This window comes from Diceros bicornis, chromosome 2 (genome assembly GCF_020826845.1).
Source record: "Diceros bicornis minor isolate mBicDic1 chromosome 2, mDicBic1.mat.cur, whole genome shotgun sequence".
NCBI lineage: Eukaryota > Metazoa > Chordata > Mammalia > Perissodactyla > Rhinocerotidae > Diceros > Diceros bicornis.
Window position 1 is genome coordinate 13,048,092 of NC_080741.1, and position 26,867 is coordinate 13,074,958.

The 26,867-nt window shown below is 45.0% G+C and overlaps 1 protein-coding gene across 1 annotated transcript in view; it reads right to left on the bottom strand.

Moving 5' to 3' along the window:
* The window catches only part of CLSTN2 (calsyntenin 2), a 577,645-nt gene that overhangs the window by 119,804 nt on the left and 430,974 nt on the right, over positions 1-26,867 (bottom strand). Inside the window, exons 3-4 of the mRNA XM_058551984.1 lie at positions 5,038-5,233; positions 4,071-4,279 (exon numbers count right to left, since the gene is read on the bottom strand). Of these exons, the coding sequence (XP_058407967.1) occupies positions 4,071-4,279; positions 5,038-5,233 (405 nt within the window). The remainder of the gene's footprint in view (positions 1-4,070; positions 4,280-5,037; positions 5,234-26,867) is intronic.

Genomic DNA, 26,867 nt, shown 5'->3' on the forward strand with positions numbered 1-26,867 from the left:
TGCTTCTGTTACAGTTGTATTTTTTTCCGCCATATTTGAATGATTTCTCCTAGTAGTGCCTTCTCAGGAGACCTGAGCCCACAGTCAACCCAGGTGAGCAGCGGTCCTGGGGCCTATTTCTCTGGTCCAGATGAACCCGGGAAGCTAATTTTCAAAGAACAATCAGTATCTTGCACCTTAGTGAAGGTATTGTTTTAAAATTCAGGCGGGGCGGGCGGTGCAGTGAGGCAAGCACACAGACCTGCATCCTCCTTCTGATGGAATCTAAATTGGGACAACACTTTTGGAAGCTATTCAGGCCAGTCCCTTTGCAATTGTTCATACCTTTTGGGCATGCAATTCCACGTGTAGACATTGATTCCAGGAAAATGATAAAAATTGCAGATGTGGGTGCAAATATGTTCATCTAAGCATTATTTATTACATTGAAAAATAGTAAAGAAACTGAACGCCTGACGGTAAGGGAAGAGCTAAGTCTGCATAAGATGGAATGCTGTTCAGCACTAAAAGTGATAATTCTGAGTTTTTAAGGATGGAAAAAAATCATATGATCAAATGTTAAGTGAAAAAGGTGAGGACAAAGAAAAGCACTGCAAGTGTGGCTTTTCTTTTGTTTAAAATCTTCATGGAAAAACTGCTGGTGGAAGGTCAGCAGCGGTATCTGTGGTGGGATCGTGGGTGACTGATTTCTTCCTTCATACTTCTCTATGGTTTCCAAATTTCCCACAGAGGGCATGCTTACTTTTCTATTCTGGTGGAAAAGAAGTGTTTCCACCACTTCCTCGAGCCACTTCGAGGGCACACTGGGCTCAGGGGCATCAGAGTTCCAATACTCAGCAGGCGGCCTGCTGACAGAGAGCCCAGCTGGGGCTGCATGTGGACCAAACGGCTCAAAAAGAGTAAAGGTGGCTAGGTGGGGACTGGGTGTCACTAAGCCCCCGCTGCTCCTTCTGGGTCATTCTCTAACAGGGTAGAGAGCTTGGTTTATGCCGGCACAAGTGAGTGCCTTGTTTCATTACATCCACCCTCTTACACAGGCACAATATGTAATTCCCACTTTCCTGATGAGGATCTGAGGGAAGGCTTAAGTAACTTGTCAATGACCTCTCTCTCTCTCTCTCTCTCTCTCTCACACACACACACACACACAGAGTGATGGGTACAATATTAATACACTTTGTGCTTTTGAACTTAAATGCCATTGCCATGTGTTCCTGTCAAATATCTCTGAGGAAAAGCCATCTGGTGGAAAGGCCTTGGGGCCAACACTCAGGAGATCTGGGATCTAGTCTCAATTTTGCCACCAGGGTGACAGGTGCTGTTAGGCAAGCTCTTTATGCTTTAGGACTCAGTTTTTCCACCTGTTCAATGGAAATGAGGATTCAGGCCCTACCTGTCCCAGAGAGTCTGGCCAAGTGCCAGAAGATGGGGGCCTGGAAGCCATCTGAAATGCATCCAGAACTTCCCAAGAGGGAGTGATGTCACCAACGCAGATTTACCTGCTCATAATTTCAGTCTGGAAATCTATGGGGAGTAAAGAACCTTCATATTCCAATCACCCAGGTGAATACCTAACAACCGTGGCACTCCCTATACGCCAGGTCCCCTGCAAACATTATCTCCACACACTGCCAATCCCCTACTCACAACCACACAAGGAGGCCTGCCTGTTACTGCCATGATTTCACAGGGGAGGAAGGTCAAGGACCTCTGGGGGGAAGAGGTTGAGTCTTGAGTTAAGATGGGTCAGGCTGACCCCACGTAATGTCTTCTATCCTTCTTGCTGCCCTGCTCCCCTTCTTCCCTGACAAGCAAAGAGCCTGGCAGGTTGGAGGGACCAGGAGCCATCTACCTGAAGCCATCAGGCCTCAATGAGTGGGCCTCAAACTCAGCAGTACTTTCTCTGATGTGCATGCAAAGAACTTCTTCAAGGAGCCCAGAAGGTCGCCAGGAGAAGTGATGGATAAGGGCCAGTTGGGAAGCTCATTAGAATGGGAGCCGCTTCTGTGTCTGCCCCTAGGTCCTGCCTTCATTACTTGGAGAACCGCACTTGTAAACTCGCTGCCGGGGGCCCACGCTCCCCAGGAGTGCCCAGTTGCCTCTTCATCTTAGGTTGTAAACCAGCATTAGAGGCAGAGCCCTGGCACAGGACCATTACTCACTTTTAATGAGACAGCTAGGGAAATAAATTGGCATATGTTAGTGAAATGGCTCTACAAGGTGAGTAATTATCTTCATGACTGGGCAGTTTACCCTCCGATGAGAGATTTGCATCTCATCGCTCACTGGGCTGTGGCTCTCCAGAACTAAGGCAAGAGGTCAAGTGGGGCTTGACCACTCATGGCAGACACTTCCACCTGTCTAGTTGTGCTCTTCACCAAGGACTCGTCACTCCCCAAATTCCAGAGCTTTTGTGGACACAGACCAAATGGCCGATCACGGGGGAACAGAAAAATACAAAGTAGTGTTATATTTTATGGAGCAGCGTGTGTGTGTGTGTGTGTGTGTATGTGTGTGTGATACCTGTAAGATGTGTGTCTGTGTGGTGGGGATAGGCCAGTCATTTCACAGGCCTTGTAGGAAAACCTATCAGGAAGCAGTTCTGACAGGCTCTACTAATTGAAATTACTGTCGTCTTAGTCCTGAACCAAACTTTAATTAAAGTCTACTATTTTCTCCTTTACTTTCTTGTGCACTTATCTGTGTCCTGCACAATTAGCGTCTAGCAATGTCCAGGTGTGTAACTGTCATTTCCAGATGTTTTAGCATTTTATAAGAAAACTGCCTTATTACTGTTTTTTAGTAATATGAATATTTGTTTATGAATATTGGTTTCATCTTCCAAGACAGATAAGCTACTAGAGGTCAGGAATGAAGGTGTCTCCTCAGCTTCTGTCCCCCATGGAATCTGCTGCAGTCCCAGGATGCAGAAGCCTGTATCACAGATACGTTTCTCCCTCATCTCAACAACAGGACGTGCTGGATTTTTCCTGAAGACTTGCAAGCAAGTGACTGATGGTTTTTCCCTCAGGCATTGGCTACCAGGAGGCTCAGAGCTCATTTGTTTCCTAACGCAGGATCACGGCTGCTTCGCGCACCAACCTCACCTTTGATGCCACCTGATTTTCTATTTTTCATTTTGATTTTTTCACTAGATGGTGAGCTCCATGTGGGCAGGCCCATGTCTGTTTTGAGTCCCACTCTATCTCCATTCCCAGTTCCCAGCGCCATGCCTGGCACTCAATTAATGTTTACGGAGTGGACAAACTGCAGGTTTTGCAACTTTTGCATCTTTGTGCAGTATTTAAATCCTATTTAAAACAAAGCAGGGATACTATATATATACCCACATACTCATGCTAATAATTAAACAATATACTTGGCAAATAATTATCATTTGACTAAAATCAAGATATTGAAAATTACTGTCACAGTGGGCTGAGTTGATTGGGCCTCTGGCTCTGGTGTTTACACTACGATGAGTTTCTATTAATGGTGAGGGGGAAATAGCCAGATGGCTTTATAGGACTGTGTTTAGTTCAGTTCAGTTTGGGATTGGGGTGTGGTGGGAGGGATCTTAAAGATTCCTGAATGGATCTACTGCTTAGAAGGTGTTTCAAAATCTCCGCCTTCTCTGCTAGCATCTCTTTGTCTGGGAGCAGGCAGCAGATTGTTGTGGGGGAAGTAACCTTATAACCCGATATATAGGAAAGGGACCTGGATATGACCAAGTTGATGGCCTGGCTCACATGTGAATGACAACAGGAAAATTCCACCAGAAAACCAACTCATCTTCAGTATTCACTTGTGTGGCATTGTGAGTTTTAAGGACTATATTCCCTGAGTAGGTTTCTGAGGTGTGCTGGGGGTGTTTTAGGCCCAGTAGGGCTGCTCATCATGTCAGGCCATCCCCTCTCTTGTGGACTGAGTTCTGCGTCATAGAGCCTACATCAGAGATAGCAAGAGAGGCCTCACTTGCCAAAGACATTCAGAGCCCCCATTTGGCCTTCAGAGTGGGGGTGGTGGAGGTACTTCCCTGCCCCCCACTGGGGTCTTCTCAGGACGCTCACCATTTCTGTCGATGGCAAAAGGCACGTCCGTTGTGACGATTTCGTAGTTGCAAATCTGGCTGTACTGCGGGGAGCAGTCCTCGTCGGCGGCCTCCACCTGCAGGATGCTGTCGTAGATCTTGCCCTCGGTCACCACGGCCTTGTAGGCTGGCTCTTTGAAGGTGGGAGCAAACTCATTGACGTCCTTCACCTGGATATGGACCACGGCCCTGGGACCACACATAGGAAGGAAGAGATGGCGGTAAAGAAAGCATCCCACCATCGTCCCACACCTCCCACACTGCCCACGGGCGCTGACTGGGTCCCAAGGCCACTTGGCGCGACCACAAGCCAGTCGAGGCGGCTGTTGTCCGAGCGTTCTGTCCTCCCTCCCGTTGGAGACCCTCTACCTGTCCTCACCCCGATCCTCGGAGGTGAATCCACCCAGAGAGAATCCTCCCTCCTGGACCTTCCTTGTACCCAGCTGTGGGCAACAACTTTCCTCTTGATCGTCTCCCCTTTCCCTCTCCATTTCTTCTTCTGTTCACTCCCTCCTCCATTCAGTAAGAACTTCATCACTCTTACTCTGTGTTAGGCTTTGAGCCAAACTCCATCAGGGAGAGAGTTACAACCCCAGATGAAAAGTGCTGTGACCGAGAGAAGCATGTGGCATGACAGAAAGCCAGGGAAAGGTCCTAACCAGGTCTGCAGGGATGGGCTGGCTCAGGGAAGGCTTCCCAGAAGTGACACCTGAACTCAGTCCTGAAGGCGGAATAGGAGTATCGTCAAGAGAAGCAGAGGGGTAGAGAACTCCAGGTGTAGAAAGTGGCCTGTGCTGATGCCTGCAGGGACCTGGGGAACCGGCGAGCCGTGGAGCAGGCTGGAGCAGCATGGTGTGACTAATGGGTCACTTATCTGAAGAGCAGTGTGTGAAGGAGACAGTGGGCAGGGATGGCAGGGGTGCAGGGAGCTCTGTTAGGACACTCACTTGTGTGACTTCTTCCAGGCCGTCTCTCGGGGCCCCGTGCCGCAGTCATAGGCCTGGATGATGAACGTGTACTCCTTCTGCAGCTCACAGTCGATGGGGCTCTTGGCACGGAGCCGGCCCTCTCCCGACGTCTTGTTGAGCACCACAGCCTCAAAGGGCAGCTCCTGGCCGTGGATCGTGAATGCACAAATTTCCCCTGCAGGAGGATGGAAGACCGTGAGTGGGGATCCTGAGAATCGCCAGACTGAAGACAGAGCTTCTATTGGGCCAGATTTGCAAACCCCAAACCTGCAGGCCATTTCCTCCACACAGAGGGCTGTCAAACCAGAAGAGGCCTCCAGAGATCCAGACCAACATGTTCATTTCATGGATGGTAAAATTCAAATGTTTCATGCATGGAAATGTCACCCATCAAGTGTTATCTGGCAGAAAAAAGGGGAAAGTCCCCACGCCGGGTAGCTAGTTGATTATCCCAGTGTGCCACTTTTCCTAACGGGTTCCCACTTGCCCTCTGCCCAGTCTGAGGTTAAGGGATTTGACCACAGTCAAAGGACAAATGATTGCAGAGGACAGGAGAAAAAAGCCAAAGCTTTCACAACTTTTTGTCCCGTGTCAGCATCCGCACTGCTTGAAAGTGCGGTCCATGAACCAGTAGCATGAGCCTCCCTGGGAGCTCGTTAGAAATGCAGACTCCCAGGTCCCACCAGACCTCCTGAGTCAGATCTGCATTTTAACAGGGCTCAGGTGACTTGTTTGCTCACTAGATCTGAGCAGCACTGCTTCTCTGTCCTGTGCTCCTGGTTTAAGCAGCCCATTTTGCTGTTGCCACGCCCCTCCTCCACACCCCTCCTTTTGTGTCTCCACCCACCGCTTCCCTGTGGGGAGAGGGACACCACTCGGAGTTGCAATTTTGTCTTGAAACAGTGACTGAGTCTATGTGAATCCCAGAATCCCCCATGGAGCCTGAAAAGTGAACTTCTTAAAGAGCTGAACATGTTGGGAAATTAATGCATTTCTCCCCCTCAGCTGGGCTAATGTGTATTATAACTATTTCTCTGTGTTAAAATTATAAGGCCATGGAAACATCTTCTTTTCCTCAATTGATGGATATTTATTTCTTGAGCCCTGACTGCAAGTAAGCCCTGAAGTAAGTGCCCTGGGAGGGGCTGAAAATTTGAGGCATGTCCTCTTCCTGTATTGAGGGCACATACAGACTTTTTGGGGAGATGATGTGTAGATGTCCAGAAAGACCTTTCATAGTGCAAAGGGGTGTGTGAGTGTCACATGACATGGGCAGCAAGGAGCTCAGCTGCAGACCGCTGGGGACTGAAACACAGGCTTAGAGCCAGAGGCTTGGCATCACATTCCGGATTACCATTGACTAGTTGATTTAGTCAAATTATACTAACTTTCTGGGTCTCAATTGTGTCATCTGTGAAATGGCCCAGGAGATGGTGCTGGGGGAAGGCATCTACCCTGAGATGCCCAGCCCTGGCCTGACACTGCCCCAGCTGCCCTGCTGGGACCTAGGGTGCACAGTTTAAGGGGGGCCCCCCTCTCAGGGGGACCAGGCGCCTGCCCAGCTGTTCCAAAGAGCTGACCCTGTGAGAAGGAACAACATGACTGCAGGCCTGCTCTGTGCCAGGCACCGAGCTTTGTACCTCCACCCAGGTGATCGCACTTATCTTCATAACAAACCTGCAAGGCAGATGTTTTATACCAATTTGTACAAATTAAAAGAAAAGAAAGAAAGAAGTAGGTCAGAGAGCTTATTACTTGCTCAAGGTCACAGAGCTGGAGTCAGATGTAAAACCTAGGTAAGGCTGACTCCTAAGTTCACTCCCTCTCTCCTCCACGGCACCATCTCCAAGCAGCCCCATAACATCTAAGGGGGCCTCCTCGGGGATGCTTCCAGGGACACTCTGTATTCCCACTCAAGTCTACTCAGGATAGAAATCCCCACTTTACATATAGGAAGCATGCCCTGATCTCTCACTAACAACGTTTTCTGAGACGGTCAATCAATACTAATCTTATCTTTAGGCTTCTGTTTTCATCTCATCAATCCTCAATTTCATTATGAACACTCCATTTTCACTACATCCCCTTCTGGCCCTTTCTCAAATGTAGCTGTGGAATAATGGACAAGGCAGACAGGCAGTGGACCAGGCTCTAACAAGAAGGCTGGTTCCCATTACGCCGCTGTGGCATGTCCGTACCGCCTCCCTGACACGAGTCTCTGCAGCCTTTAGGGCGAGAGGACGGGTACCATCCCATCCTCAAGTTTAATTTCTGCTCTGAATTGGCTGGAGTTGAATGGATGAACTTCTAAAGTGCCTGTCGTGTGATTTTATCCCTAGATCAATGCCAACATGGGAGTATTAGCAGCAAATGTGCCCAGACTGGCTCTGGGGCATTCTCTGAGTGCCCAACCACTGCCGTGATTATAAGACCAATTGACCATTTCTCTGTGAAGAGTCTAGTTATACTGAAAGTAAATGAGGGTAATTTTCTGTTGGAAACATTTGATCACAACTAAAGTAGTTCTCAAGACTCAGAAATCCTCAACGAGAAGAAAGGAGAGGAAGGGGAAAAGGAGAAGGAGGAGGGGGAAGAGGAGACACAAAGGGGAGGGTGAGATAAACTAAACCTCAGGACAACATATGTTCATCTCACTAAATTCAGCTCAATTCAATTCAATAGAAACACAATTTTTTTTTTTTTTTTTGCTGAGGAAGATTCACCCTGAGCTAACATCTGTGCCAATCCTCCTCTATTTTGTATGTGGGTCTCTGCCACAGCATGGCCGCTGATGAGTGGTGTAGGCCTGTGCCCGGGGAGCTGAACTCGGGCTGCCAAAGCAGAATGCACTGAACTTAACCACTAGGCCACAGGGCTGGCCCTGAAACAGTATTTTTTGAGAGCTGACTAAGTGCCAGGACCTGTGCTGGGCATGGAGACAAAAAAAATGGATATCTTTTTTTTTTTTAATTTTATACATTTATATATTGCCACATGATTACCACCATCGCATTAGTTAACACCTCCATCACATCACATAATGATCATTTCTTTCTGTAGTGGGCTCCCCTACCCTCAAGTGCTCATGACCTAGTAGGAGAGACAGTTAAGTGAACCAGGCGAGGTGGTGCTCTCTTAGCTCCACCAGCTCAGGTGAGACAGGAGTTAGCCCCCTTTGCACAAGACCTAGAATTCACGCCACCCTTATCTATCCCATCTCTTCATGTGACACTTGTGTTCTGGTTGCAAAAACACTCACTGGTTTATTTATCCATTCATTCACCTCATAAATAAATATTTATTAGGGACTACGTGCCTAGCACTGGTGAAGAAATAATGAACAGAACCAGACCCAGTCCTGGCCTATCAGCTGCTGGCCATCCAGTGGGGGAGGGAAATAAGCAAGCAGATAATCACGTACCTAAATGCAGAATGTGACTGTGACGTGATTGAGGAGAGAGTTCTGAGCTGGTCAGCAGGGCGGGGAGGGCTAACCTAAGGGTGTGACGCCTGAGCTGAGCTCTAGGGAAGAGAAGGAGGGAACACGCCCAGGCCACGAAGCAGGGAACTGAATTTCAGGCAGAGGGGACAGCACACTGTAGGGCCCTTCAGCAGCAAGGAACGTAGTGAGGCCAAGGGACTGCAGGGCCAGGGTGGCAGGAGTAGGGACCACGGGCAGGGCCACCTGCATGGGCATGTGATGTGAGAGCCACACAGGCCCCTGACCTCAAGAGGGCCCTGAGCTTGGTTTAAATCTCTGCTGTCACCATGTTGAAATCTTCATAACTGTATCTTTGAACTTGTGTTTTGTAAATGAAGTCTGATGGGACAGTGGAGCACGCCGTCAGCAGAGGAGATGGTGCAGTATGCACGTGCATCGTTCTTGCCGCCCCATTCACATGTGGCACTCAGGACGCCCCATGAGCACAGAATTCCCCTGGACCCATGATGCCTGGGAGTTCAGCAGGACTCAGAGCAGGAACAACGTAAGCATGTGAGGTCTGGGACTGAGTAAGCAGGGAGCTGACAGCCCGGAGAAGCTGCCCCTTCCCTTCGAACCGAAATTGTTTTGAACACAGAAAGAAGGCAGGGGTGTTCTGAGAGACATGAGCAACCAAAGAACCTTGTCACATCCTTCCCTACTCATGTTGCTTCTCTGTAGCAACCAGCTACTTATGCTGCAAATGACGGCAGAGAGGAAAAGGAAAGATAAGACAACCCACAGCTACTTTTCTTGTCGGACCTCCTCACCACCAGGAAGACAAAGAGAGAGAGTGTTGGTAGAAAGTGCACATAAGAAGAAGTGAAATAAAAACAATGGAGTTGGGTCTGCGCAGCATTTACACTGCTCTGGTAAAGAACTGAATACATCCACATGCATGAGCTACGAAATGCAATTCTGTAATTTCAGAGATTCTGCACAGCAGTAAACTGCTCGTACATTTGCATTTAAAACTGGCATTCCACAGTATAAAGATAAATGGTAAAATTCATGCTAATAATTTAAAATTTTAATTTTTCTTTACTTAGCATGACATCAAATAGCAAATTAAAAACACCGGCAGTTGAGAGAGAGAGACTGTGGAAGAAAGGTCCCGGGACGAAGTCTCGAGGAAGAAGGACATTTAAAATCCCAGTTCCCAGTTCCAGTGTGTGATACGTTGGGCTGTCTTGATCTTTGTGAGGGCTGCCACTAGAATTTGTTATTGCTAGTAAAGCACTGCAGTGGGATGATGATGTACTTAAGTAGGTCAGACCTACTGGTTTCCATATGAAAGTATCCCTTTTACAATCTAGCTTTTGCTTGGCTGGGAGAGCTGGTGTGCCAGGGGCTGTGTGCGGGAGGGCGGCACACAGACGGGCATGTGCTTTGGACCAGCAATAGGCTCTGTGGGGAAAGAGCCAGCAGCACCAGGCTGCTGGCCTCTGGGTGCTCTCCTACACAGGCCGCGGCCTAAGGTGGCTGACCTCCGCTTCACCAAGAGCCCCCTTGAGAGGCCAGACCGGAAGATGAGCCCATGCAGTGCCTGGTGGGGCACGATGGTTCCAGCCCCTCAGTCATCTGTCTGTAGCTCACAACTACCTTCTCCTCTGCAGTAACACGCCTTCAACGCACCAGAGAAACTCGTGTAGTTTCTCCTGCAAGATTCTGGGAGAAATGAATGAAACTGATGAACAAATGAATGAGTGAAATAGATTTTTAGAATATATTTTGTTCCTACCCTTGAATACCCTTGAACAACAGGTTGTGTTGATTCCACTTTTCAGATGAGGAAACTGAGTCTCAGAGAGATTAAGTGGTTCTCCCAAAGTCACCTGGACAGCAAGGAGCAGATCAAGAACTGAAATTGAGACCCTGTGGATCTAAATCCAGCCCTCTCTTTGTTCTTTCCTGTCGCTTACCACGGGTGAGTGTGACGTTCTGGGACAGCGGTTCTCAAGTGCTACCTGTGGGCCCCTGGGCTCCCCAAGACCCTTTCTGCGGGTTCCACAAAGTCAAAATTAGCATCATATTAACACTAAGACACTATTTGACTTTTTCGCTGAGTTGGTAGTTTGCTCTGGTGATACAGAAGCAACAGTGACTAACAGTGCTGGCACCTGAGCAGCACCCAACGGCATTCTTCCCCACACAGGTCACAGTCACCAAAATAAATAAATAGGCCACTGTCACCTAAGAGTGATTTTAATAAGGCAGAAACATTATCAATTTTATTAAATCTCAACCCTTGAGTACACGTCTCTTTAATATTCTGTGTGACAAAACGGAAAGTGCACATAAAGCACCTTTGTACAGCAAAGTACGCTGGCTGTCTCTAGCAAAAGCATTCGTGTGATTTGAGGTGAGTGGGGAGCTGAACCAGCACCCTTTTTCATGGAATGCCATTTTTACTTGGAAGAACGATTGACAGACAAACTACGTTTCTTCTGTCTCAAGTCTGTGGCAGACATTCTTTTAAAGTGAGCCTGTCACACCAAGGAAAAGAAGTAGTTGTGTTTGTTGCCAATGATAAAAGTCAAGCTTTCAGTTTTGGAAAACTTGTGTCTGCCACAGTGAGTTCGACAATTTACCCATACGTTAATAGTCTTCCTATGAGAAGAGTAGTGACATTAACGAATGTGACTTTTTGATATTATATAAGGAACTATGTCAACTTTTGAAAGATCTACTTAACAATGAATCAGTACCTTTCAAATGACCAATGCATAATGTTTCATAGTCGTGTGGGCAAAAGATTCACTCAAAGTGCGAGATGGACCAACGGATTTTAATGTAATGGTGTATGGTAAGTTCATTAATGTGATTTCAGATTCCTTATTATAACCAACCTTTGAGAAACTATTACTTACGAAGTCTGGTGTAGTATCAGAAAAGAATGTCTACGATTATCTGAAAAGGTTATCCTCCCCTTTCCAACTACATACCTGGGTAAGGCCATATTTTTTTCTTCTGATACTTTGACCTAAACAACACAACACAACAGATTGAAGGCAGAAGCAGAAACGAGGAGCTAGCTGTCCTCTACTAAGGTAGACATTGAAGACATAGCAAAAATGCAAAGGACGCCATTCTCCTCTCTAATTGATTTTGTTTTGGAAAATGTATTTTTTGTAAAATTATGTTAATTACATTAACATGTAATGAGTTTATTATTATTTTTTAATGAATTAATAAATAAACATTTGAAAGTTTCTCAGTTTTCATTTCTAGTTCAGTAAATATTGATAGATATAACGCACATAGACAGAAGCTCTTGAGGGTCCTTAATAACATTTAAGAGTGTAAAGGGGTCATGAGACCAACAAGTTGAGAACTGCTCTTTTTGTAATTTACTAGCCATAGTTTCCACCCAGATCCTGATTCCATATCCTGTTCCTGATGCTTGAACCATGACCCATAGCCTTTCAGAGGACTCTCAACCTCAGGGCAACCCAGTTTTCCTTGCATCTCACAGCTGGGGCTGTAGTGCAAATAACAAGGCCGGGCTTCATGTCCACAGAGTGCTGGGGGCAAGAAACTTCATTTCCAGATGTTCCTCGAAGCATGGTTGTTTGAAATCTGGCTCTGGAGCCAGGCAGGCTGGGCTCGAATCCTACCTCTCTGGTTGATTACCTGTGTGACCTTGGGCAAGTCACTTACCTCTCTGTGCCTGTTTCCTCATTGGTAAAATGGGATGATGTTAGTAATAGTTACCTCATAGCATTGTTGGTTGTTGGAAGGAAGGAGTTAATATATGCAAAGCGCTTAGTGCCTGGCAAGGAGTAGGTAGTATGCAAGTGTTAGCTCTTATCACTGTCATTATATTGAAGAAAAGTCACACACTTCCAGCAAACTCCCTCTTCATGTTTGAGAACTGAGGAGGCTGAATGCAGAGATCATTTCATCAGCAGAAATATTTTGAATATATGTCACATGTGTCATTCAAAAACAATGTGGCTCCTTGAAGCACCTTGCACCATCAGCCATGGCTTACACACACATCTTCCGGAGCCTCGTGGGTCAATGACTGCATCTTGTGCATTTGCAAAATCTCACCCAGGGCCAGTACTCCTCATGGGGACAGTTTATTCGTGTGTGTAGGGGGTGTTGTTTGTCTGATTTTGCTCATCACAGTGACTGGAGGTTCTTAACGGCCTTTATTGCATGAGTCAAGGATGCTAAGTATCCTGCCCTGAGCAGGTGGAGATTATACCACCAGGAACCATCTCACCCAAAAGGGCTGTGGCATCCCCTTGAGAAACACAGTACCCCAAGCATGCAGCTAGTCTTCCTGGAGCAAACATCGGGCCAGGTTCATGACCCCAGGTTTGAGGAAAATGATAGATCTGGTGAAGGCGTCTCCTCCCGGTTGGCGAGGTCCCTCCAGAGGGGGGACGACACCATCTGCTCTCAGCTGCACACTCTGTCCTCCCAGCACACACACTGGGCAGACGGTGAACACTGACCACTCCGCCTGAGGGCTGGGTGGTGAGTTTTTTCAAGTGTCCTCCACACCTCTACATGGAGTCATCTGTAGTCACTTTAAGCATAATAAAAGGGGAAAGGACAAATGCTAACCCCATAAAGAGGTGATCGTGCCCAGAATATCAAATTAGGGCTGAACTCAGAAATAAATCCATACTTAAAAAAAAAGGTTGATTTTAAGCCTTCCCACTTCAGCTATAAACTTAAAATTTCCAAAAGTAGAAAGCTAAAGGGAAGGGTTCAATGGATTGTCACTTTGGCTGCTCCCTCATGTGTCCGGGTGGCAGGGAGATCTCAGGCAGGTAGACGACCTTGGTGTGAGGCCCAGCTCTGCTCTTCTCAGCCCTGTGACCTTGAGTGGCTCCCAAGAGCCTCTTCATTACAGCTGAGGATATAACCATGCCTAATCTTGCAATGCCATGGCTGCAATGACACACTAATGTGAAAGAGTTTGAGGAAATATAAAAGTCTATCTACTTTTCAGTATTACATTATGATAAATCCTCCCTTCAAGCCTGCAAGTAGCTAGATGCATATCGGAAACTCACCCTGCTTCTGTTAGAAACTAAAGGAGAGGGGGATGTCACCATTTATAGCTTTCTGGCTACTTAGTATTGAGCAAAATAAAACATACTCTTTTATTTAAAAAGTCATTTTTCTAAAGCTTTGTGCTAAGGTCAAAATCCCCCGCCTTTTGAAAGAATAACAGAGCACAGTCATTATGTTGATGAAAGACCAATGAAGACAATGCATTTTTCCTTCTTTGGCAATATTTGTTGAATGAATAAATGCTGGAACAGCTAATATATATGCTGAGAGACTTGGAGAGGCCCCCATGACTCAGCTAGTCACAATTAGGTCAAGAAGAGCTTGAAGATGTGTCAGGCAGTCACTTGGGCTGTCTGGTGTCCAGTGGTCTGGAGTTGAAGGACTCCAGGTACAAAAACGTGCTGTTTTCATCATTCACTCAGCAGACTTTCCCTGGGCATAAATAATATAGTAAGAAGAAAATGAATCATAGTAATTTATAAAATTCACTGCAGCTCACATTTATTGAGTGTTTACGATGGGCCAGGCACTTATTTAGGGCTACGGTGAAAACAACCTGCATCTCTGTATGTGCTGAACTGCCTTGCCAGGGGCTGGGGATTTAGATGAATCAGAGACCAGCTCTGTCTTTGCAGACAGGAGGAGGCAGATGAACAGAGTTACGTGCAATGAAGTACTGCAAAGGTTGCAATAGGTGTCTGTTCTGGGTGTTGTGAGAACACAAATGATGATGGATCAGTCAGTCTCACCCCTAAATACTTCGGGAATCAGTGGTTTGCTGTCATGTAGACCCCGCAGAGGAATGCTGTAGCTGCAAGAAGGAAGGAGCTTCAGTCTAAACAACTCTGCTGAGATAAGACTCTGTTCTGTGGACACGATCATGACTCTCTTTACAATGGCATCTCAGCGCTTCTGTTCCTAGCAGAAGGGTTGTGCAGGTCAGTGCCTAAGACTCAGGTAAGCCCAGATTCAAGTCCTGACTCTTCACTTGTCATCTCTGTAACTTTGAAAAAGTTAATCTTTCCATACCTCCATTTCCCCATCTGTGAAATGGGAATAAAGCCATCTCCCTCCTAGGTAACCATATTATAATCAGAATAGTACTTTTTTCTTAAACTGAGAATTACTCTGGCACGAACTGGGTTGAGTGATTTGTGTAAAGCTATATAATTTAATTCTCTCCACAGCTGGTGAGGAAGCCGGCAGAAAGTGATGGCAGACCAGATCAGACGGGTGATCTCCTGGTTCCACCATGTGCCCTAACCAGGGTCAGCGATGCCCAGGCCTCCTGCTGACCTCACTATTGGCCCTGAGGTGTCCACAGTTCTAGTCCAGTGTCGTCAGATGGCAGGAGGGAGAGGGAGCAAGGCAACCACACTGACAGGACAGTGACTGTGTTTAGAATGGCTGAGTTTTTAATATTTGCCAAGACAGAGTTTGTGTCTCAAAATTACTGGCCAGGATGCAATTACCTAATGGGAATAAATGCCTTTCCCAATGTCAAGCAGGAATGGGGGCCTGTACTGTTCTCTATCTTGTATGTGGGACACCACCACAGCACAGCTTGATGAGCACTGTGTAGGTCCAAGCCGGGGATCCGAACCTGTGGACCCTGGGCTGCTGAAGTGGAGTGCGCGAACTTAACCACTACACTACCGGGCCAGCCCCTCCTCCGCTTCTTTTTACTTTTTTGTTTTTTTTTGGTAAGGAAGATTAGCCCTGAGCTGACATCTGTGTCCATCTTCCTCCACTTTATATGTGGGATGCCTGCTACAGCACGGCTTAATAAGCGGTGTGTAGGTCCACGCCCAGGCCACTGAAGCAGAGTGCGTGATCTTAACCCCTACACCACCGGGCTGGCCATCTTTTTACTTTTTTAATGAGGCTACTAGAAAATATATAATTATATATGTGGCTTGCATTATGTTTCTGTTGGACAGCACTGCTCTCCATAATTAATAGTCTATATCATTAAAGGCTAGTTTTCCATAGAAATAAATATAAAGTAGAGAGGATGCATTCTACTACAGTAACTGTAGAGTTGTTCTGTTTAATGCTGATTTTTATTTCTCAGCATTATTCCTAATATTGAGGATAATGCTCCCTCTCAAAAAACAGCCTATTTGGCCTTCTTCAGATGATGAAGCCAAATTTAGCCCAAGTTCCCAAAGTACTGATTGTCAGGCCTTGAGTTAGCATGGCCTCTTAATGATTGCTTGGATGGCGTTGTTATAGGACAATAAATATTTTGAAATTTTAACAACATGGAATATTTAAATAGTAGCTCATTGGTCACTTGTAGTAATTCAGACGTATGTATTGACAAATGGCTTTTATTAATTATCAGCTAAGGTAGAAGACTTTTGGCAATAGGATTCTAGTTTATAATTCACTTAGTCACCAGAATTGAAAATGTGTAATCCTTTATAAAGAAAATTTTATTTTTATAAAATAAATTTAGTATTACATTAGTAGTATACTAACAACAAAATATTTTATAAAATAATTATGTATTGCATATCGTCATATTATGCCAATATTCTTACTGCACCTTTTCTAATTAGAATAATTCAAATTCACACGAAATGTAATGCACTGTGCTTGTTTCCCTGCAAATGAGAGGATAGAAACCTTGGGTTGTAAAAGGCACATGTAAAGGGACAGAAGAGTTCTGATTCTGATGTGAATGAGCAAGAGCCCCACACACTGACTCTCCCACAGTAACACCCATGATCCTGGAAAAATACCACCTCCGCCCTCAAAAAAAATACTGAAGGGCCTGGAGAGTGATCAAAAATAGGCAGATTTTGGAGGGGAGTAGGAAATTGGAGAAAACTACTAGCACTGGTTGAGTTTTCTGTTTTTTAATCATTTTTAAAAATTGTGGAAAAATACATGTAACATAAAATTTACCATCCTAACTATTTTTCAGTGTACAGTTCAGTATTACTAAGCACATTCACGACTTTTCTGTTTTGATCCTTTGTCTTGAGGGCAGCTGCAGCCCCAGTGGAGCAGGGGCCCTAAAACTCTGAGAGAAACCTGCTGTCTTTCTGCCAGGTACACAGTCTGCTGGGGTGTGAGGGAGGAACCTTAGAGAAGAGTGAGCCAGGGAGGGGGAGCCCAAACTCTGTGTTCAAACTCCCCCCAAGTCCCTGGCTGGCCCCAGGATTACGCATGTGGTAGACAGATGGAAAGCCGTCTGCACTGCGCTCTGAACTGCCACCCACATCAGGTGAGAGAGAGTTTGCAGTTTGAGTTGAACTAAGTTAATTGCCTGTTAAAACAAAATATCAACAATTTTTGAAGGAATATGACCATCTAGTCTTCCCAATATAACATTCAAAATGCACAGGATGCAAGCCAAACTTACCTGACACACAAAAAGCCAGAAAAATGTGACCCTTTCTCAAGCGGAAAGACAACAGGGGCCAACCCCAAGCTAACTCGGACATTTGTATTCTCAAACAAGTCCACTGAATAAGGTCTTATAAGGATGTGCAAGGCTATAAAGGAAAATATGCTTGTAATGAATGAAAATCTCATCAGACAAATATAACATAGAGAAAAGAATCAAGTACAGATTCTATAACTAAAAGAGATAATATTTGAGATAAAATATTCACTGGATGGACTTAATGGCAGAATGGAAATGATAGAAGGATAGGTCAGTGAGTGCATGACACATCAATACAAAAGTATCCAATCTGAAGGAAAGAGAGAACAAAGATTGAGAAGAAATAAACAGACCTTGGTGACCTGTGAGAAACCTAAAGTAGAAAGAGAAAAAATATTGAAGGAAAATATAACCTCAGGGACCTATGGGTTGATATCAGAAAGTTCAGCATAACAGGTACCTGGAGTCCCAGAAAGAGAGGAGAGGGGGAATGAGGCAAAAATAATGTTCAAAAGAAATAATGACTAAAATCTTTCCAAATTTGGTCAAAGACATTTATTTACATATTCTAGAACCCGGTAAATCCCAAGAGTTCTAAATATGCACATCAAAGCTGAAGACGAAGAGAAAGAAGCCACAGAAAAATGACACCATATACAGGGGAACAAGGATTTGAATGACTGCGAACCGATCACAAACCATGGAAGCTAGAAGACAGTGGAACAACATCTTTAAAGGACTAAAGGAAAAAACACCAACTAATCAGCCCATAATTCTGTAACAAGCAAAAATAGCCTTCAAGAAAGAAGGTAAAAGGAAGACATTTTAGTTCTTCTGCACTAGACTGGGCCTACAAGAAATGCTAAAGGAATTTTTTCTGGCAAAAGAGAAAGGATACCTGGGGAAACATGGGTCTTCAGAGATGAAGGAAGATCATCAGGAATTGTAAGTATTGGGTACGAGACTATTTTTTCCCTCTTAATTTGTTTAAAATACATATGATTGTTTAAAGTAAAATTATAACATTGTCTGTGGGGCTTATAACATGTACACATATAATACATGTGACCACTAAAGCATAAAGGATGGCGGGAGAGGGGTGGGAAACGCACCTATATGGTTGCAGGGTTTTTCCAGTTTGCACGAAGTGGTAAAATATCAATTCTTGGAAGACTGTGAAAATTTATAGATATATATAGAGAGCAACTAATCATTAAAAAAAATGAAAAAAGATATAGCTAAAAAACTCAATAGATAAATTAAAGTGAAATTCTAAAGAATATTCAAATAATCCCCAAAAAGGCAGGAAAGGAGCAACAGAAAAACAAACATCAGAGGTTAAACAAAAAACAAATAATAAAATAGGGGATCTAAATCCAACCATAGCAATAATTACATTAAACATTCCATAAAAAGGCAGAGATTATTAGAACGGATAAAAACGCACGACCCAACTTCATGCATGCTGTCTACAGGAGATGCACTTGAAATATAAAAACACAGAAATGTCAAAAGGAATGAGTGGGGAAGAAATGTAATACAAATAGTAAGCACAGGAAGGCTGGCGCAGCTAAATTAATATTAGATGAAATTGATGTCAAACAAAGGGTACTACTAAAGAAGGACATTTCATAACCATAAAGGGAAGAGATAGCGATCATAAAAGCATATGCCTCTAATTATAGAGCCTCAAAGGACATGAAGCAAAAATGGACAGAATCTATCCATCTCCTCAATCATATTAGGAGAATTTTAGTAATTAATAGAACAAGACAGAGACAATCAATAAAGTCATGGGTAATCTAAATAACACTATCAACCACTTTGTCCTAAGTGATATTTACAGAGCATCTCATCCAACTGCAGAATACACATTCATTTCAACCTCACATGTCATGATCAGAAAGACCACATGCTGGGCCATGAAATGAGTCCCAATCAATTTAAAAGGCTGAAATCCTGGAGTATGTTCTCTGACCACAATGGAATTAAATTGGAAATCAATGGCATTTAACAGTAAGAGATCTAGAGAAACCCCAGATATTTGGAAATTAAACGATACATATTCAAATAATACATGAATCAAAGAAGAAACTGAAAGGCAAGTTAGTAAATAATTGGAACTGAAGATAATACAAATACAATGTATCAAAATTTGTGGGATGCAGATAAATCAGGGTTTAGAGAGAAATTTATAGCTTTAAATGCAGATATTATAAAAGAAAAAGATCTCAAATCAAGAAGCCAGAAAAAGAAGAGTAAAGTAAATCCAAAGTAAGTAGATTAAAAAAACCCTACTGATTATTATCATATTTAAATCATATATTAAAAAATTTAAATTTTTTATAAAAAATCTTCCCAGACAGAAAACTCCAGGCCCAGATAGTCTCATTGGTGAATTCTATCATATACCCAAAGAAGAAATAACACTAAACATACATAATTTGTTGTTAGCAAATTGAGGAGGAGGGAACACTTTCTCTTTGTAAGAGGCTGGCATTACCCTCAGACAGAAACCCGACGCAGACATTATAAGTAAAGAAAATTACAGACAATTACAGACTTCTATCTGTCGTGAACATAGACACAAAAATCCTTAACAATATACTAGCAAATTTAATCCAACTCTATAACAGGATTATGACTAAGTAGAATTTATCCCAGAAATACAAGATTCAGTCAATGTAATTCACCATATTAGCAGGATAAAGGAGAAAAACTATATGGTTATTTCAATAGATGTAAAAAAGTATTTGCCAAAATTCAACACCCGTACATAATAAAATCTCCCAGTAAACTAGAAATAGAAAGAAACTTGCTCAAAGGGCAAGGAGGGCATCTATGATAAACCTACAGCTATCCTCATACTGTGAAATATTCAATTCTTTCTTCCTAATATCAGGAACAAGGCAGGAGGGCTGCTCTCACCACTGAATAGTTCTTGAGTGCTTATTATGTGCCAGGTACTGTGCCAATGGCTTTAGAGCAACTCTTTGTGCAAGTACCAAGTTTTCTCCCACTATACAGATGAGGAGACTGGAGCACAGAGAGGTTAAGAAACTTGCCCAGTGTCACAGAGTAATCATAAGTCAACATTTACATTCAGATCTCCCTGACTTCAGAGTTCACCTCTTATCACAGTTGTCTTCTTTGTGGTATAATAATAAATATTGTTATAGGAATCTAGAGGCAGGGGGTAGCCTCTGTATCTGGTTTCTTCACAATTTCCCCTCCCACAGGTCGAGAAGCAAAAATAACTGCTGATGATTGTCCACCAGGGACAAAGCAGACACAGGCTGAAAGGTCTCTGGTTTCCAGAAGACGCTCAAGAGAGCCGCCTCCTGATTTGCACATCTCCATCAAAGACGCCATGCCATCCATCAATAGGAACATTCAAATTACAACAGTATTTTGCTATTAAAAGTGAGTCTAATTTGCTCATTTTCATTATTTAGAGGCAGTTAATTAAAAACCCAGCCGATATTTATTTTGCTCCCTTCACAGCACCAGTGATTTCTTGCCGCCGTGCTTTCACAGCATTACAGTTTTATGACTTGACACGGCCTATAGTGGGTTTCTTATGGTTGTGTCTCCCATTATTTTAATTTCAAGCAAGACATTAAACCACTGTAAGACTTCAGCCATTGCTGGTGGAGCGTGAGGAGGAAGCGTGGTGCCCGTCTTCATGAAAGAGCAGACACTACCAGATTATACACCAGGGAATTGGCCCTGGTCCCTTCAACAGGGAGGGTGTGGGGGTTCAGCTTTGGGCAGGTGAAGGATTGACCCCAAGTGTTATGCTGGCCAGAACCAGGCAGCCTTGATCCTAGGCCCACTCAGCATTTCATTACCACCTAATGATGGAGAAGGAATTGCACACCAAAACACAGCCCATGTCAACCGTGATGTTTCTAAGAAAGCTAAGGTTTTATTTCTTAAGAATCATGGTAATTTTGCAATTCACTCTACAAAGTATCTAAATATCTTTTAATATGACATTAATGTTGTTTGTTCTCGCATCTTTGAGAAGAATGGGCATTCTAGGAAAAGGTGTCATGTTTATCCGGCAACTGGACACCTGCTTGGCGAGGGCCACTTCAGGCAGAGAGAAGCCCTGCTCTGAAATTGCTGTTAAAGGTTAGAATATTAGTAAGCCGATGGGAAATTACTGCACAAAATTTTTAATCTGGAAATTAAGGAGAAGCAAAAAAACACCCTAACAAGCAGGTTTTCGCAGCTTATCTTCAAATGGGAACCTGCGGACACAGAAAGGCTTGCAAGCTGCCCAGTTGACAGGTCAGTTGCTATTGCCATCAGCAGTCTTTGTGATCAAGAAATGAGCCACGCTAGTTGCTCTTGGTGAACTAACAGAGAACTCTCCCTCATATCTACCAGCAGAACTCCTACACAAGCTTCAAAACCCAATTTGAGCATAACCTTTGAGGATCCTGCCTTGGCTTCTCAAGCTGAGATGGGCACCACCTCTTGGTGCTTCCTCATGCCTCCTGCTTCCCTGCCTCCCTGCACTTTTCTTCTTGCATTGTCAGCTGTGTCCACTCGTCTTTTTTCCCATTAGAAGTCCTGGAGGCAACAATCTGTACTTACTCATCCCCCTGACTTTACTGCTTAGCTTAAGCCCTGACTTGACACAGGCGCTCAGGGAATGTTTGTTGGATGTCAAAGTAGTCGTCTCAGTCAATTCAAAGGAAGTATGGTGTGGTGGTGAGGACCAGAGTCTTTGGAATCAGAATGACTTGGCTTCAAGTAGCAGCTCCCACATTCCTTACCGTGTGACCCTGGCCAAAGTGTGTTAACTTCTCTAAGCCTCAATATCCTCATCCATAAAATGAGAATAATAGCAGATCCTACTATGAGCTGCTGTGAAGTTTGAAATCAACAAGGCAAAGTGCATAATGTTTGCATAATGCCAGCATGGAGAAAGTGCACAGTGAATGATGGCGATTGCTAACATCAGCGATTCCACTGTCATGTGGAAGCGGAAACTCACTTTCTTCTGATTTTGACGTCATAGGAAAGAAAGAGCCTCAGAGACGGTCACCATTTGGTATCACAGAGACCCCAACAAGGATCTTTCCTAGGAGCCCACCTCCAGCTTTCTCTTTGTCACGCGTCAAGCCTCACCTCCTCTAACCAGCCTCATTTCAAGGTCTGTCTGGCCCGTGCCCTAGAATCCAGCTTCTTCTGGGGCCCTGTCCAGTGAGCCGTCTCTGGTGGGCCACCGTTCAGGAAGCAGGGCTCCTCTCATGTCTGAGCTCATGCTTCTGGACAGGATACACTGCTGTCCTTCCCTAGTCCACTGCTGGTCGCTGGGCACGCTGCCTGCATGATCTCTCCCTCGACCAACAATCCCACTGTCACGGGGTATTCGCCTCATTTGACAGACTAGTCAGCTGAGGCACAGAGTAACTGAATGACTTGTTCAAGGCCAAGCCGGGACCTGACCCCGTGTTTTCCTGGCTCTGGTGCCCACACTCTACACCAAGCTGCCTCCTTGTACGGCAAAGACTCTGCAATGGATGAACAACCGCAGGTACACGAGCCCTCATATTTCCACTTGCTGACAAGTTTCGCTCGTAATCCACATGTCGTACCGAAGTTCTCAAATGTTCAGGTGGGGAGCCCCCAAGGGGCAGAGGCATATTTTAATTGTTTAATTCAAGTTAAGGCAAGTGTCAGGAAAATCCATATTTTGAGCTGCAGAAGAAGGAGTAATGGCAGCCCGATCAATGTTACAGAAGCACATGGACTCTTTTACTGTTCTATCAATCCCTGGAGCTAATAAGTCAGCATCTCGGGGGACAGCTTCATAGTTTAAAACTGAAGTTCAGAGGTCGCTGCCTGTCAGGCGTGACTCCGGCTTTTATTCAGACCAAGGTGAGTGGGAGATGAAGGACCTTCCCACACAAGGACCAGACGACCCCCGGCACCCCTCATCACGACCAGGATGCTTGGCTGATAACAAGTGTCTCCGACATGGCTGGCTACTTCTTCCTTCCCTTGTCATCAATACCCCCGGCAAAGCCCCCAGAGAAGGCATGCAGATTAAAATGTTAAATCAAACTCAGAAGAGAAATTTGAAAATCAATTTTAGGTTCCCGAAGACAAGGCCAGGGAGGATAATTAAGACTCGTAACTCCCAGCTTCAGCTGCTTTATTTTCTAACTCTGGAGCAAAATAATACCATTATTTTCCAAGGAATCAGCTGGAGCAGGAGCGCAACGGTGAAGCCTAGTGTGCTCCCCGGGCTGAGCGCCAGGACGGCCCGGCATTCGCAGCTCCCAGACAGGACACGCACTCTGGGAGCCAGCCTTCAGCACACTGACGCGCCTCAACTCTCTCCTTTTCCTTTCTTCTACCATTTTTTCTCTGGCAACAGAAAGCCAATGCAAATGGGAAAGGTTACCTGCTTCCAAGTTTACAGCAAATAATTTGACAGAGCTGTAGATCACCCGGGCGCTGGGTGTCAGGAGTTAATGCGTTATAAATGCAACCCATTTCCAGCAGAGCCAAACTCTGCTTTGACATTTTCCTTCGCTGCACACAGATATTTGTATGATGGGTGCTTTGCTCTGGCTCTAATTTGCCTGTTGTGATTCGCATGGACCAGAAATGCTAATAGGATGCTTCATTTCCCCCTTGGGCCAGTGCAAGATAAATCACCGCCTCGTGATCCGTCTCATTGTACAGTAAATACCCTTGTGCTGCTTTTTACCTTCCACGCAAAACATATGTGGATGTAGTTCACTTTTTAAGCTACCCAGAAATGTTCAGAGAAGGAATTCTTCCCTCTCTATGCAGGGGGTATTTGTAGAAGACCCAGGAGAATTTAATTCCCCGGCTCCCAGCAGCGAAGGTCACATAAGTATACTATCCCCACTGAGATCCAAATTTCTGCATACCCCAGAAAAATAAAATCGACAGAAGGAGTCTTTGCTGCAGCTCCTTGGAACTGCCTATGTTTTTATCAACTGGGAAGTCTGCATTGCATGTTTATGCACAAATTCATCAGCAGAAGTTTTTCATCCTCCTCCTGCTTGGCGAATGGTATTTGGCCTAGAACTTCCATGATGAGCTTAGAATTTAATCACTTGTTACTCTCCCAGCCAATCGCACTCATGCATGGGATATTATGTATAATTAATGAACATTGTTACATACCAGACACTGCAGAGGAGGCAAAGAAATAGGACTCCATGGCTGTCCTCCAAGCTGACAGCTCCTTAGGAAGGGGCTGGATGCACAGAGCACCCCATGGTTTTAGAGCAGAGAAAGATTTCAGAGCTTTTATTCTTTTTTTGTGTGTGTGAGGAAGATCAGCCCTGAGCTAACATCCATGCCAATCCTCCTCTTTTTTTGCTGAGGAAGACTGGCCCTGGACTAACATCTGTGCCCATCCTCCTCCATTTTATATGGGACGCCGTCACAGCATGGCCTGACAAGCAGTGCCTCGGTGCGCACCAGGGATCCGAACCCAGGCTGCCAGCAGCAGAGCGTGTGCACTTAACCGCTACGCCACAGGGCCAGCCCCCAGAGCTTTTATTCTAATGTTTCTCAACTTTCAGTTTTTCTAGGATCACTTTCATGATTTTGGCTATAATCAAGGAAGACTTGTAATATTTTTAACTAGATTTGCTTGTTTTTACTTAACATCACTTATAAAGAAGACTTTAACTATTAGCATAGTTTGAAAAACAACACAATCAGCCACAAAGAGAAGGCACTGTTTATGTACTATTTCTAGTTTTATAGTGTTACGCTCATCGTGAGGAGATAAACATGTGTGCATCTAATTAACACAGAGTGTGATAAATACACCAGAGAGAGGAGGAAGCAGTTAACCAACTCTAGGATTAAGGGAAGACTTCCTGGAGGAGGAGACACCTAAGTTGGGCTGGTTCATCAGGAAGATGAGAAGACCTTCCATATTCCCTGTGGTCTTTCTTGCGTCTCTGGAACCAGCCAAAATGTCTTGGTGTTACTTTACCTGCTGTCTTCTCTAGAACAATGCAGAAACAGTCAGTTACTGATTATCCAACAGGGACATCAAAATTGATTGGCACCAGCAACTTGCAAACTGCTTAGGCAGTTGCAGTGACGTGATCTGATCATTCCCTCCGTGAAACAACTCTAAGATATTGTCTGTTCTCACCCTCAGCATCTCCCACTGCTTTGATTGTTGGGATTTACTTCAAAACCACATTGCAGCTACTTGCACTTTCCAGGTTGGAGTCTCTCCTAGAGTCAGAAGCCCTATCTCCCTAGCTTGCCCTGAACTTTACAGCCTTCAAAGTGCACGGAGCTCAATGATGCCCGGAGATTTGGCTGTGGTGACGTCCCTGAGCTGAAGAATCCATTACCTGGTCACCTGATTGTCATATAGGGGATAAGCCCCAAACCTCTCAGTAGGGTTTCCTTCATTCCTCCTCCTTAGGGGACAGAATCATCTCACTACTCCTACAGAGCGTAGTGAAGTAGACTTGAAGGCTTAGGGTTTATGCAAAAATTGGCAGCCTCTGGTGCTTCCTCTTGGTTTGATACCACTTATTCAGAGAAGGGCAGTTTTTAGCAGGGTTAGCCCATTAACCTGAGCCCCGGAAGGAACGAGGCAGAGCACAGCCCCCGGACACAAACAACGTTGGTGCGGGCTGCAGAGGTGCTTGTCAGGTTCCATGAAGATGAACCAGCTTCCTTGACAAATCACATTGATTAAATACTACTCAATTCAAAGTAGAGACTATGAATCATTCATTTTTCCTAGTTGATCAGCCTCCCTCGGCCTTATAGGGCCACATGTTGTCTGGGGGAAATAGTGACTGTTTCCACCCATTAGATAGCCATAAAACAGCACCTACTGTGTGGGGACCTTTGTTAGATGGGAGGTAGCCCACGGGAATGAAACTGACAGGGTCCCTGTCGTCTGGGACCTGGCGTAAGGGAAAAGGCAAACATCAAATGAATAAGTACAAGACTGCAGATGTGATTACAAATTGGATTAAATGTTAGGAAGGGAATGAACAGGAAAATAACTGGGGGAGGGGATAGTGGGTAAGTAAAGAATGAAAAGAAATTAGACAAACTGGGAAACTGGGAAGGAGGGTGGAAGGTAGCTGCATGGTGCATTCTGGGTAGAAAAAAACAGTAGTGCAAAGGCCCTGAGGCAAGAGGGTGTGAGCCTCCTCTTGTGGAACAGAAAAGGAGCCTGAACATAGTGAGGGTGGCGTCAGTGGCACGGGAAGACTCAGACAGGCAGGAATGGACATAACATGCTTTCCAGTCCAGAGCTTTCCAGTCCGACCCCAAATGCATTCTTTGAAGACCTCTTGCTTTCTTGTATCCAGCAGGCCTCGAGGCAAAGGTGGCCTCTGTGAGGTTGTTTTAAATGGCAAGCTCTGATTGTTCCATTCAGCAAACTTCCATACATCACCAGCCTTGTGTCTGGCACCATGCTCTTGCTGGGGACACCTAGCTGGTCAGCCTGGGAGGCCCCTGTTGATGTGCCACCCTTGACCCTCTGCAGTGTGGAGGCAGAGCCACAGGGTCAGCCCTGGTTGGCTCAGTCCAGGGCTCTCCCCTGAGCAGAGGAACCGTGTGGCCAGTAGGCGGAAGCTTGACAACCACAAAGAGAAGTCACACCCGGGATGAGCCCCGCATCACGCTTCGTGCTTTATACTCGTCCTTTCATTTAGACCTCACAATGACCTGGGAGTGGGTCCTCTTTTTACTCCTATTTTGTAGAGTAGGAGGTGGCTGAGGTTCGGAGAGGCCGTGTGACTTCCAAGGATACACACTTAGTGGGTGGTTGAGTCGCCTTAGAAACTGTTGTGGATGGAATTATATCTCCCCAAAAAGACACACTGAAGCCCTGCCTTCAGAATG